General features: G+C 42.5%; 2 protein-coding genes across 2 annotated transcripts in view; both read left to right on the top strand.

Annotated features, from left to right (window-relative positions):
• GINS3 (GINS complex subunit 3) lies at positions 1–9,777 on the top strand. The gene is made up of 3 exons (XM_004322781.4): positions 1–374; positions 7,430–7,663; positions 8,033–9,777. The coding sequence occupies exons 1-3, from the start codon at positions 189–191 to the stop codon at positions 8,261–8,263; spliced, it is 651 nt and encodes a 216-aa protein (XP_004322829.1). The 5' UTR covers positions 1–188; the 3' UTR covers positions 8,264–9,777.
• Positions 236–13,755, top strand: part of NDRG4 (NDRG family member 4) — a 102,875-nt gene continuing 89,355 nt past the window's right edge. The window contains exon 1 of the mRNA XM_073795504.1: positions 236–374. The gene's annotated coding sequence lies outside the window, so the exon portion shown is untranslated. The remainder of the gene's footprint in view (positions 375–13,755) is intronic.

Genomic DNA, 13,755 nt, shown 5'->3' with positions numbered 1-13,755 from the left:
GCCTGGATCGACTGCTCTTGTCTGGCCCGTCCCCGGGCGCGGTAAAAGCGTTTGAATCCAGCCTGGTGGCCGCAGCGACATCCTCAACCCTCACAGTCCTGACCGGCCTCAGCCGCCTCCTCTTTCTTTTACATCCCTGACTCTCCCGAATCACCAAGAGTGGAAACGGAGAAGCTCAAGCCGCCGCCATGTCCGAGGCTTATTTCCGGGTGGAGTCGGGTGCGCTGGGGCCTGAGGAGAACTTTCTTTCCTTGGACGACATCCTGATGTCCCACGAGAAGCTCCCGGTGCGCACAGAGATCCTTATGCCGCGCCTCGGCACTTTCTTCCTAGACCGGAGCGGAGGGTCCGAGGCTGACAACGCAATCCCTCAGGTAAGCGATCCAGCCCGGAAAGACTACAACTCCCGATAGGCCTTGCGAGCTTGGGGGGGGGCGGCCCGCGTCGCTGGGCGCGCTGCCTCTGGGATCTGTAGTTTTACGGGGAGGCAGGGCCGTGAGTTAAGGAGTCTTGTCCGCTGGTCCCCCGCCGACCTAGCCTTCAACACCCCTACGGAAACTAAATTTATAGTGGGTCGTCAGGCTCCCTGCAACACGGATTTCATTTTTGAAACTATCCATATTCAGCAATGTCTTTACACCCCTACGTGTGTTGATGCTTAAGGATTGGCGCCTACGGAATACTTGAGGACCAGGGTTCTGATCACTTTTGCCTTAGAACACAACAGTTTGGGGTTGTATAGAGTAGATGATGTCTGGGAACCGCAGATTGCTAGATTCATTCCTGCGTAATGAAGACGGTATCAGCAACCATTTCCTGAGGGCTTTAGTGTAGGCATGGATGGGGTGGGGGGAGTATACTTTTCCATCTATTACCCCTTTAGTCCTTCAACAACCCTATAGTTAGGTGTTGTTACATATAAGGAAATTGAAGCCCAGAAAGTTTGGGCCAGGGTCTCATTGTAAGGGATTCGAACCTAGGACTGCAGGACTTCAAATTCGAGTTTGTCCCAGGAACATGGCTTGTAATGGTTATTTTTGATTTCCTATTTAACCTAAGTTTTGTTTAGAAGGGTGCTTTTGTTTGGTCTGTTTTGAGTTAATTTTTATCAAAGTAAGGCATATGCAGAGTTTAAAAAGTTAAATGGTACCGAGAGATTTATAACAAAAAGTAGCAGGTTCTGCCTTGCTTCCCTCATGCCCCTTTCTATTTCCACAGGATCTGTCTACTTTTTTCACAGTTTCTTCAAAATTCACCTCCGTATTTCTAAGTAATGTTCTTACATTTATCTTGATTTTTTTTTTTTTTTTTTGCGGTACGCGGGCCTCTCACCACTGTGGCCTCTCCCGCCGCGGAGCACAGGCTCCGGACGCGCAGGCTCAGCGGCCATGGCTCACGGGCCCAGCCGCTCCGCGGCATGTGGGATCCTCCCGGACATGGACACGAACCCGTGTCCCCTGCATCGTCAGGCGGACCCCCAACCACTGCGCCACCAGGGAAGTCCCTTAAATTTATCTTGATTTTTTAAAAAAATTTAGACATTATTTATTGACTTTCCATTATAGTAGTTAAGGATTTAGTTCTCCTACACACTGATATACAGATCTATCGTCCATATTTTATTCATATTTCCTTCGTTTTTACTTAATGTCCTTTTTCTGTTCCAGGATCCCATCCAGGACACCACATTGCATTTAGTAATCATGTGTCCTTAGGCTCCTCTTGGCTTTGACAGTTTATCAGACTTTCCTTGTTTTTAATGGCCATGAATTTTGTGGAGTGCTGGCCAGGTATTTTGTTGAGAATGTTCCTCATTTGGGATTTGTCTGATGGTTTTCTTTATGATTAGACTGTGTTTGGAGGAGGAAGACCACAGAGGTAAAAGTGCCGTTTTTACCACATCGTATCAAGGGTACATGCCATCAGCATGACTTATGTTGATAGATACCTTGATCACTTGATCGAGGTGGGGTTTGTCAGGATTCTTCTCTGTAAAGTTACTCTTTTTTCCCACCTTTTTTCTCTCTGGAAGGAAGTCATTATGTGCAGCCATACTTAAGGAGTGGTGAGTTGTGCCCCACTTCTTTGAGGGCACAGTGTCTGCATAAATTATTTGGGATTCTTCTGCATGGGAGATTTGTGTCGGAAGGTTTTTAATGACATTTAATATCATTCATAGACACAGGACTATCAGATTTTCTTTTCTTGTTTTACTCTTGGTACCTTGTTTTTTTCCCCTAGGAATTTGACTATTTCATCTAAATTTTCAAATATAGTGTTATAATGTTCAAATATCCTTTTACTATCTTTTAAACATCTGTGCAATTATAGCTGTGTCCTGATTTTTATTCTTTTTAAAAAAAATAAATTTATTTATTTATTTTGGCAGTGTTGGGTTTTTGTTGCTGCGCGCCAGCTTTCTCTAGTTGTGGCGTGTGGAGGCTACTCTTCATTGCGGTGCGTGGGCTTCTTATTGCGGTGGCTTCTCTTGTTGAGGAGCACAGGCTCTAGGTGCGTAGGCTTCAGTGGTTGTGGTGTGCAGGCTCAGTAATTGTGGCATACGGGTTTAGCTGCTTCGCGGCATGTGGTATCTTACCGGACCAGGACTCGATCCCATGTCCCCCTGCATTGGCAGGCAGATTCTTAACCACTGTGCCACCAGGGAAGTCCCCTGATTTTTATTCTTGATATGGAGAAATTATGATGTCTTTCTTAATTAGTCTTAGTAGGAGTTTATCACTTGTGTTAGTCTTTTCAAAGAACTAAGTAATGGCTCTGTCAACTTTCTCATTTGTACTTTTATTTTTAGGTCGTTAAATTCTTATCTTAATTGGTTCTTTCCTTCTACTTTCTTCAGACTTGATTTTCTTTGTTCTCTTCCACCCAGTCACATTTTGAGATGGGTACCTAGGTCATTGATTTTTCAGCTTTCCTTTTTACATTTTTAGCTGTGCATTTCCTCTAGCTTTAACTAGATTTCACAAGTTGTAATTTGATTTTCTGATTTCCATTGTGAATTCTTCTTTGACTCATGGATTATTTGTAAGACTGGTGCTTAGGTGCAAACATTTGGGGATTTTACTATGTACACTTTTGGGTTTTGATTTCTGGCTTAGTTACACAGTGGCAGAGAACATAGTCTGAATGATTTCAGTTTTTTGAAGGTTAACGCTTGCTTTAAACCCCAGCATAAGATCAATTTAACCCTTCTATATATGCTTGAAAAGCTCTATATTGTGAAGTAATGGTCTGCAATACATAATTTATATCTGTAAATTAGGTCAAGTTTGTTATTTGTTTTGTTGAGATCGTCTATATTCTTACAGTTTTTTTGTGTTTGCTACTTCTCATTTATCTAAAGAGAAATGTTAATGTCTCCCACAATGATTATAGGTTTGTCAGTTGCTCTTTTTAATTCTGTTAATTAAATAGTATTTATATTCTTCTTGTGGGTTTAATGACCCTTTTATTATTGTCACATGTCCCTCTATCTCTAGTAATGCTTCTTTCTTTTGATTACTGTTTGCATAACTTTTTTCCATCCTTCTATTTTCAACCTCTATATGTCTTTATATTTATATTTACGGTATGACTCTTTTAAGCGGCATATAGTTGGGGTTTTTTGGTTTGGTTTGACAATTTTTTTATTGGTATATTTAATGTATTTACATTTATTTAATTATTGATTTATTTGTGTTTATTTTTACCTTCCTACTATTTTCTTTGTGTTCCATCTGTTTTAGTTTCCTTTTTCTTTTTTGACTTCTTGTGTATTAATCAAATTTTTGTTATCCATTTTCCTTTTTATTATTTATTCTTCTGTTATTTTAGTGGCTACCTTAAATATTACACAATCATTTCTGACTACCAAAAATGTTATATGAATTACTACTTTCATCACTTCACGGTCAGTGCTAGAATCTAAGAACATTTTTTTTTTGCGTTACGCGGGCCTCTCACTGTTGTGGCCTCTCCCGTTGCGGAGCACAGGCTCCGGACGCGCAGGCTCAGCGACCATGGCTCACAGGCCTAGCCGCTCCGCCTCATGTGGGATCCTCCCAGACCAGGGCATGAACCCGTGTCCCTGCATCGGCAGGCAGACTCTCAACCACTGTGCCACCAGGGAAGCCCTAAGAACATTTTAACTCCATTTTCTCCCTCCTTTCTTTTATGTTATTGTTGTATTGTAATTTGACTCGTTTTAAATCCTATAAAACGTTATTGTCATTTATTGTTATTTTTATATTTACACACTTATTTACTCTTTCCATTACTCTTTTTTTTTTTTCCTTCCTACATTTCCATATTTCTTGCTGGCGTCATTTTCATTCTCCCTTCTTGATTTCTTTACTCTGGGTCTTCTAGTGATAGATTCTCCATTTCTGTCTGTACAAGGGGTCCTAAAGACCAACGTTGGGTTCGATGATTCACTAAGAGGACCCACAGGACTCATCAGATAGTCATGCTTGTGTTTAAATTTTAATACAGTAAAAGGATAAGAGCAAAATCAGCAAAGGGAAAAGGTGCATGAGATGAAGTTTGCAGGAAACTAGACACGAGTTTCCAAGAGTCCTGTCCCAGTGGAGTCATGTAGGACACATTTAATTCCAATAATGAACTGTGACAACATGTGTGAAATATTGTCTACCAGGGAAGCTCATTAGAGACTCAGTACGCAAGTTTTTACTGGGGGAAGTTTAATATAGGCACTCTCTACCTAGCACATACCAAGATTCCAGACTCCAAGAAGGAAAGCGGGGGTTCAGCATAAGCCACATTGTTTGTACAAACAGTGTAGGTGTGGGCTTCCCTAGTGGCGCAGTGGTTGAGAGTCCACCTGCCGATGCAGGGGACACGGATTCGTGCCCCGGTCCGGGAAGATCCCACGTGCCACGGAGCGGCTGGGCCTGTGAGCCATGGCCGCTGAGCCTGCGAGTCCGGAGCCTGTGCTCCGCAATGGGAGAGGCCACAACAGTGAGAGGCCTGCGTACTGCAAAAACAAAAACAAACAAACAAAAGCAGTGTAGGCCTATTGAGGCACTCTTATCAGTCCCAGGAATGGTGGGAACTCTCCTGAAACCCAAATTCCCAGATACCAACCAAGGTCATCCTTACAAGCAGGCCTTTCTAAGGAGAGCAGTCTCAGGCTGCTGTGTTAACTTTTTAGTGCACACTTTCTGTCTGGAAATGCCTTTTTTTCACCTTTGCTTTTAAAGGATATTTTCACTCGGTATAGAATTTTAGTAAGCAGTTATTTTCTGCCAGCACTTTGTAGTCGGCTTTAACTCTTATTGTTTCTTCTTTAAAGGCAATATATTCCTCACCTCCACTAATAGCTGCTTTTGTCTCTGTCTTTGTTTTTCAGCAGTTTGAGTAAGATGTGCCTCGTTGAAGTCTTATTAATATTTATTCTTCTTGGTATTCATAATGTTCCTTGAATCTGTGATTTTATATTCCTTTTAATTTTGGAAAATTCGTGGCCATTATCTCCAGCTATTTCTTTTGCCTCAATCTATCCCTCCTCCCCTTCTGGGATTCAAATTACATGTATGTTAGACTTTTTTTTTTTTTTTTTTTAACCATATTCCATATGCCTCTTAGGCTCTTTTCTGTACTTTCTCTCCATGCTTTAGTCTGGTTATTTTCTACTGTTTTTTTTTCCAATTCATGATCCTCACTTCGTCTATGGTATATCTGGTAAAACTGTTAAATTTGACTTAATCTAGTGAGTTCTTAAGGTCAATGATTGCATTTTTCAGCTCTGGAATTTCCATTTGATTTTTTATTTATTTTAAAGTCAGAGCCTAATTACTGTTGATATTTAGTGCCAAATATTGGACTTTGCTTTTTTCTCTTCTTTCTTGGATCTTGACCCCTCATGTCCTGGCTGCTTGGGCAGCTTTGAACCAAATATTTTTCTCCCCAGTCCTGTGAGGTTTAACCAAAAGCTCTGCTCACCCACCCCTCAAAGCCACCCCCACCTTTAACAGCAATTCTCCTCTGTGAGAGTTTGTGCCTTTGTTGCCTCCTTAACCCAGTTATGCTTGCCTTTTTTTTTGGATGTTTCTCTTTAACTTCTTGCATTCAAGATTATGAAACTTTGCTGTGGGCCCTGCTCTCCCTTCTCCTCCTCCTGTTCACCCTGGTGGTGTGTGGGTGAGGTGCGAGGGGGGACCCACAAATATATATCAGCCCAACAGCCCTAAGTCTTCTCCTTTATTATTAGGAAACAAAACAACACCAACAAAAAGTGTCATCATGAGTGTGAACAACACTGTCAGATGAGTTAGTTGAAGTTTTTTTTTGTACTTTGTCCTCAAATTTAATGGATTAATGTGTCTTGTATATATAAAAAGAAAACCTCTAAAAAAATGTCAGAGAAAGGCAAATACTGTATGATTTTACTTATATGTGGAGTCTAAAAAACAAAACAGGTGAACAAACATAACAAAATGGAAACAGCCTCACAGATACAGAGAACAAACCAGTAGATGGTTGTTAGAGGGGAGGGAGGGGCAGGAGGAGTGAAATAGGTGAGGGAGATTAAAAGGTACAAACTTAATTACAGAATAAATGAGGCACAGGGATAAAGTGTTTTTTTTTTTAAAAAGTGGAGTCTATATGATCTTAATGGAGAACGTTTTCCAGATTCTCATTGGGATATTAAAATGCTGGCTGAATTTCTAGCTGTTTTATATAGAGCTGATTGCTTCAATTTGTAGCTTCTGCAAATTTTTAACTGCCTGTTTTTAGGAGTATAAATGTTACTTTTTTGCAGACCTTTGAGGTAAAAACAGGCCCTTGCATATGCTATTCTTGTCTGTTCATTTTGATGTTTCTGCAGCTTGGACTGCAGAAACTGCTTGCATCGTGGCCACCTCATCTATTTACTAATTCTGTTAAGGCTTTAAAAAATAGAGACATTTACCTTTTCTGTCATCTTTAAAGCTGCGTATTGGGCTGGGGAGGGGCTGTAGCCTGAGCTCAGGCTGACTCTATTTTTCTTTATATTCCCCAGCACCTAGAGAGGTGCTTGGCACACAGTAAGTAGTCAGACAGTGCATATGTGGAATAGATGTTGAATCTTCAAAAAAAGTAGAAATGTTTACTATATCTCTGAAGTATCTGCAATTGGACAGTTTTTATTTATGTTAGTTAGAAAACTTTCCCTTTGTGTCACATTTTTGTTCTCGACTTTGTTTTTGGTATATAAATCCTTTTTCTCTCTCCTTTCCATCATGACATAAAACTTCAGCCCACACAGTTCATTTCTTCACGTCACAGCTATATCTTCTGTATTTGACAGTTATACCCCTAAAGAGAACAGGCGGTATTGATATTCCCTCAGGCCATGTGCATTTCCTTTTTTGTCACACACATTTCCTACTATGTTACTTGTTTTTAAAACCTACAATCCTGTGCGATACAGGGCTCAAAGCTTGAACTCCCCTTGTGGCTGGCAAAAGGACTTTTTGACAACAAGCGCCGGATCCTTTCTGTGGAACTTCCCAAAATCTACCAGGAGGGTTGGAGGACCGTGTTCAGTGCAGATGCCAACGTGGTGGACCTCCACAAAATGGGACCACATTTCTACGGGTTCGGCTCCCAACTCCTGCATTTTGACAGTCCAGAGAACACAGACATCTCCCAGTCTCTCCTGCAGGCAAGTTATTGACGTGAAAACCTATGGCATTGCACATGTCTCAGGAGCCAGCCGTGGCAGCCACCAGATGTTACTCTTACCCGGAGAGTGTATGATTTATACAATCAGTTTCTTGTTATTCCGGGTCAGCCTACAATTAGACTGTGTTTGCTGATTATATACACATGTAAATATGGCTTGTCTGTCGCTCTTCATATTTGCTTGCTAAGAGTTGGGACCAACAGGAAGTCCTGGAAATAAGATACTTGATTACAGGTGGCAGAGGAGACGCAGACCTCCTTCTAAGTCCTAAACCATATTCTTGCCTTTCGTGCCATTTAAATGTTCAGGGATTAAAATGTATCTGATTTCTGTCTCTCGCTTCTTCAGACGTTTGTTGGACGTTTCCGCCGCATCATGGACTCCTCCCAGAATGCTTACAACGAAGACACTTCGGCGCTGGTAGCCAGGCTAGATGAGATGGAGAGAGGCTTGTTTCAAACAGGGCAGAAAGGACTGAATGACTTTCAGTATTGGGAGAAGGGGCAGGCCTCTCAGATCACAGCTTCCAACCTGGTTCAGAACTACACGAAGAGAAAATTCACTGACATGGAAGACTGAAGGCCAGAAGAACGCAGAATTGCTCCCTGTAGACTTATCCCTCTGTGTGTCCTTGATAGGAGCCTAGTTGACCTTGTATAGGGCCAGAATCATGTCCCATCTTGTGACTTATTCCCAGCAGCACTGTCGGGAGTGCTACCATCTGGTGGGGAAACAACATGCTGGAGGATGTCCCTGGCCCTATAAGTCTTCCAGGACTATCCCACCTGCTGACCCACAGACCAGACCTACTTAGCCCAGGAACCCACAGCCAAGGAGAAACCAAAGTCCTTCATAAATAAGGATCATGAATGCGTATATCGCAATAGCGTTGGAACTGGGATTCCTCGTGCCTGGGAGTTTGGACAGCCTTAGATATCCAGTTTCACTAGCTCCAAAGGACGGGTACAAATGGGCCTTCCTAACCTGTTCACAAAATGTCCTCTTGAGCTTAATTGCCTCATCTTCCTCATGGTTGCACAAAGGACAGTACCCCCAGGATGCTGGCTCTACTTGTAAATATCTCCTGCCACCTGCCTATGGGGAGTTACCCAGTTTCAAAAAACAGTTGCCAAGAATAAGGAAGGAGGGCTTCCCTGGTGGCGCAGTGGCTGAGAGTCCGCCTGCTGATGCAGGGGACGCGGGTTCGTGCCCCGGTCCGGGAAGATCCCACATGCCGCGGAGCGGCTGGGCCCATGAGCCATGGCCGCTGAGCCTGCGCGTCCGGAGCCTGTGCTCTGCAACGGGAGAGGCCACAACAGTGAGAGGCCCGCATACCGCAAAAAAAAAAAAAGAATAAGGAAGGAAAATGGAAAGCCCCGTGAGTGGCAAGGCTTTTACTAAAGAGAAGATATTGCTTTCCTCTTCTGTGAGGAGGGCTTCATGAACTGGACTTCACGCCTAGGCGGGAAATGGTTAAACTGAGCTTGTTTTTGCCTCTAGATCTTTAGAGCCCCCGCACAGTTATTCCATGCTCTCCCTAGGAAAGCTGTCAGGGAGTTGTTTGGAATCGCAAAGTAGTTGTTAAAGGGTGTTAACCAGCCCTTATTACATTGAAATCAGGGCTTCAGGGTTGCTGGTTATGAAGAGCCCTGTTTGAGAAGCTTAGCATGGCAGATGTGAGTGGGCAAGAGACCTCGGTCATGGTTTTTTACTCTTCAGTAAGTTTTGCAATATTATTATATAACAGATTCCTGACCAGTTACTGAGACTCTGTTTAAGCAACCACAAAACTCTTTCCCTGGAGATCAAGGAGGAAACCTCAGGCAGAGTAGGAAACAGCATCCCTGGGACCCACTGGACTTTTTGAAGGGCAGTTATCACCACACCATGGGTCCCCTTCCAACTTCCCACAACTAGTGAAAATTGCCTTTGTCACTGGAAATTACAGTGGGATTTGGGTCTCCAGATTGTACAGACGTCTTGATGCAAACTTAGAATGTCAGAAATATTTTTTAAATGCCTGTTTTAAGATGGAACTGATGTTTTTATAATTTGATTTTGGTGCTAAATAAATGATCCACTTTTCACATGAATACGTTCTGTACATGTACTATTTCTGTAACTCGAGTACTACAGATGATCAGGCAAAGCTAACAGAAAATTTTGTCTTTGATAGTATTTGACAATAATGCCCCAATAACTCCATGTTTTAGCAACTGCTCTTTTGTTTGCACAATACTCATAAATATGGGGGACATTCTCCATAGGGATGAGCTGTGTCCTTGAAAAGAGGGACTTCCATTGCTGTCACAGCATTTACATATAGTCAGGGGCCCAGAGATAATTCATAGTCAGTGAGAAAAACATATTTTTTAATTTTTGGATTCACAGACAGCTTTGTTTTTAAAGTCAATCCTAAGGCTGCTGCCGGTTTTTTTTCTTATTAAAAAAAATTTGGCTCAGAGGCACATACCAAGAATATGTGGGTATGCACGTGTAGAATTTATTCCATTTTAAATTTTGAACAAATTATATTACAGGGAGCTTCCGAAGCCCATCTCCAATTACAGATTTGCCTTCGAGGCTGTCAGTTACTAACCCTCTCCCCAGCAACCTTCCCCCAAATCAGTCTCTTGGTCCCTTCAAAGAAGTGAATTTTTCAAAATAAGTCAACAGATGGGCTCAGCTACCATATCACTCTTAAAAACAAGGGGGGATGTGTGCTCTTTCCGCTTAAAGGCTCTGTTCCCAGGTAACTCTGGTCTTAATTACATACAAAAGACCTCACTGTCTTCAGGCTTTTTCCCTGTGGTACAAGTTGGGCTGCCGAGAGGAAGGGCCAAGGCTTTGCTTTCCCAGGTCATTTCCTCCTGCTCTCCTGACCTCTGCGTTTTGGATGGCTCCATGGTCAGTCCTCGGATCTCTTCTAGCCATTCTGACTCCCTCCAGTGTCAAGTTTTAAATACCACCATCTATATGTTGATGACTCCCAAATTCCATCTCCAGCCAGACCTCCCTTCAACTCCAGACTTGCAGCCAGCCACCTGCTTGACATTCCACTTCAACATCTGACCCCACAGGGCTGAAACTGAGGCCCTAATCTTACTCTCACAGTCTCCTCCTATCATCTTTCTCATCTCTGTTTTTGACAACTACATCCTTCCCTACTGCTCAGGACAGAAACGTAGGAGTCCTCCTTGGCCGTCTTTCTCATATCTTTTGGGTCAACCTTCAAGTCATTGGCAGAACCTGCCTGCCTCTTGCCCACCTCCACTCCTGTCCGGGATGGTTGAGGTCAGCTCCCAACTCCTTCCCTGCATTCATTCACCCTTCCCCGCCTTTAGACTCTTCTCACCAGAGCGGCCACAGTGGTCTTGTTCAAAAATAAATCAGATCTTATTACTTCTCTGCTTAAAACCCTCCCTTGTCAGAAAAAGGCCCCTCTGTCATACCAGCACCATTTGTGAAAAAGTCCATCCTTACCCCAGTGATTTGGTATTGAATTTTCTTACTGCTTCCACAGCAGAAGTAATTTGTTCCTTATTTTAAGCAAAAATTTCACCTTCTGCCTAAGAGATTTCTGAACATTTTATAGAGCTTGTTAATCTCTGAGCACCACTGGACCTGAGAAGTTTCTGGACTACTGTGTCTGAGGTAGTGAAATTGGAATGCAGAATTATTGAGCAGCTCACTCAAGTTCATACAGAAGTCAAGTCCTGTTCTGAGTCTTTCTGTTCCACCAGCCTTCAAGAAATTCCAGGAGAGCTTTTCATCTTTACACCATCTGGGACAATGGTGTTTAAGTGAAAATATAATATTTTACACTGATCTTGGCAAAAGAAAATAATTGCAGAGGCCGTACGTACATTTCTGAAAGTAGGTATCTTTGTGTTCAAGAGAAAAATCTATACTTGAAGTAACTTGTGGCACAAAATATAGGATAGATGCTTAAACTATAAGAATTACTCCAAGAACCTTAATTTCAACAGTCCTTATCTAATATAGGTAAAATGAAAATCTTAATATTGATTACACATAGAAACATTTATTTAGTTATTTTTACATCTTTATTGGAGTATAATTGCTTTACAATGGTGTGTTAGTTTCTGCTTTATAACAAAGTGAATCAGTTACACATATACATATGTTCCCATATCCCGTCCCTCTTGCGTCTCCCTCCCTCCCAATCCCACCCCTGTAGGTGGTCGCAAACCACCTAGCTGATCTCCCTGTGCTATGCGGCTACTTCCCACTAGCTATCTATTTTACATTTGGTAGTGTATATATGTCCATGCCACTCTCTCGTCTCGTCACAGCTTACCCTTCCCCCTCCCCATATCCTCAAGTCCATTCTCTAGTAGGTCTGTGTCTTTATTTCTGTCTTACCATAGAAACAATTTTTAAAAGACAACTAAATGCCCTGAACCTAAAGAAAAGTGCCTAAAATTTGGAATTCTCTTGCTAACTCTTGATAGTGGCATTTTGAATGAACAATAAATCTCCCATCATTAATGAATAGTGAATAAAATGTATAGTGAATCAAGGGCAAGTCTGAGAAAATACAAAGTTACCCTCTTCCGAGAGCAAATGATTAACACATGTGACAGGCCCAGCGTGCTTTTGTTTGAGATCGTTTTGTTGATTTTTCCAGGCTTCTGCCTTTCTGCCTCGCTAATCAAAGGAGACGCAGTACAATCAGACACAGTCAGACGCGGCTTGCTTTCCAAGCAGCCTTCCTCTGGGACACGAGACAAGCATTCTCCTTCCTGGGTGTGCTCTCCTGTTGCCTGCGTTGTGGTCTAAAGCAGCGGTCCCCAACCTTTTTGGCACCAGGGACCGGTTTCACGGAAGACCATTTTTCCACAGACGGAGTGGGGGTAGGGTTGCAGGCGGTAATGTGAGCGATGGGTAGCAGCCGTAAATACAGATGAAGCTTCGCTCTCTTGCCCGCCGCTCACCTCCTGCTGTGCGGCCCGCTTCCTAACAGGACCAGTACCGGTCTGCCCAGGGGTTGGGGACCCCTGGTCTAAAGCGAGGAGGCCACGCCCAGAAGCCAGAGGCCTCCTATCTGTCAGAGATCAGAGTGAAGTCCACTCAAGGGGCATCATTTCGTTAAACTTTTTTATTTGGAAATAATTTCAGATTTATAGAATAGTTGTAAAGATAGTACAGAATTCCCCTATATCCTTCACCCAGCTTTCCCTGATGTCTTACGTAATCATGGTACGTTTATCAAGTATTACTAACTAAGCCACAGGCTTTAGTCAGATTTCACCAGATTTTCCACTAATGTCCTTTTGTTGTTCCAGAATCCAATCCAAAGTTCTACGTTGCATTTAGGGAGCAATAATTTTTTAGAGCAATTTGGGGAAGCAAAACAGTATTAGATTCTTCCCTATATTCATTTCAGAAGGTAGGCTTATTGGAAAGGCGTCGTTGCATTGGGCTGCATAACTGGGGCCAACTAGGGACCTAGTAGGGCTTGCACAGGAGCAAGCTGCTGGTGAGCTAGTTAAGAAGGGACAGAGTATTTGCTTTTCACCTGAAATTTTCACTTTTTCCCCAGTACTTGCATCTGATCCGAAAAGGTCTCTTTCATTTTACATAAAACTTCTCCTTTCTCTCCCTGAGGGCGGTAACTTGATATTCTCCCCTTTCACTTCTGGCACATACTAGCTAATTTTCTCTGTATCTAAATGAGTTTAAAATGAGCAGGGCTTTCTACCCTAACATTATTAACAAATGTCAGCGCAGCTCTGAAAATAGTGCCTGGGAACTGCTACTGTTTCAGAATCCCTAAAGGAAGCACGGAGAACCAGCTAATCTTTGCAAACATCTCCCACCTATGGCCAATTAAAAAAAAAGAAAAAAGCCCAGAGGTTTGTATCTTTATGACATTCTCTGCTCCTGTATCACCCTTGAGAGAGAAGTTTCTTGGATTCTCACATGATTTGCGTGGCTCCCTTTTGGCAACTAAAATTCTTCCCTGAAGACAGTTTCTTTGGATGCAGGAAAGCAGATGAGGAGCTAAAAAGTATAGATTCAGGGGCAATGAATAGATTCAGGTGTGG

This window comes from Tursiops truncatus, chromosome 19 (genome assembly GCF_011762595.2).
Source record: "Tursiops truncatus isolate mTurTru1 chromosome 19, mTurTru1.mat.Y, whole genome shotgun sequence".
Lineage (NCBI taxonomy): Eukaryota > Metazoa > Chordata > Mammalia > Artiodactyla > Delphinidae > Tursiops > Tursiops truncatus.
The sequence above is the reverse complement of the archived record's forward strand: the minus strand, read 5'-3'. Positions and strand labels throughout refer to the sequence as shown.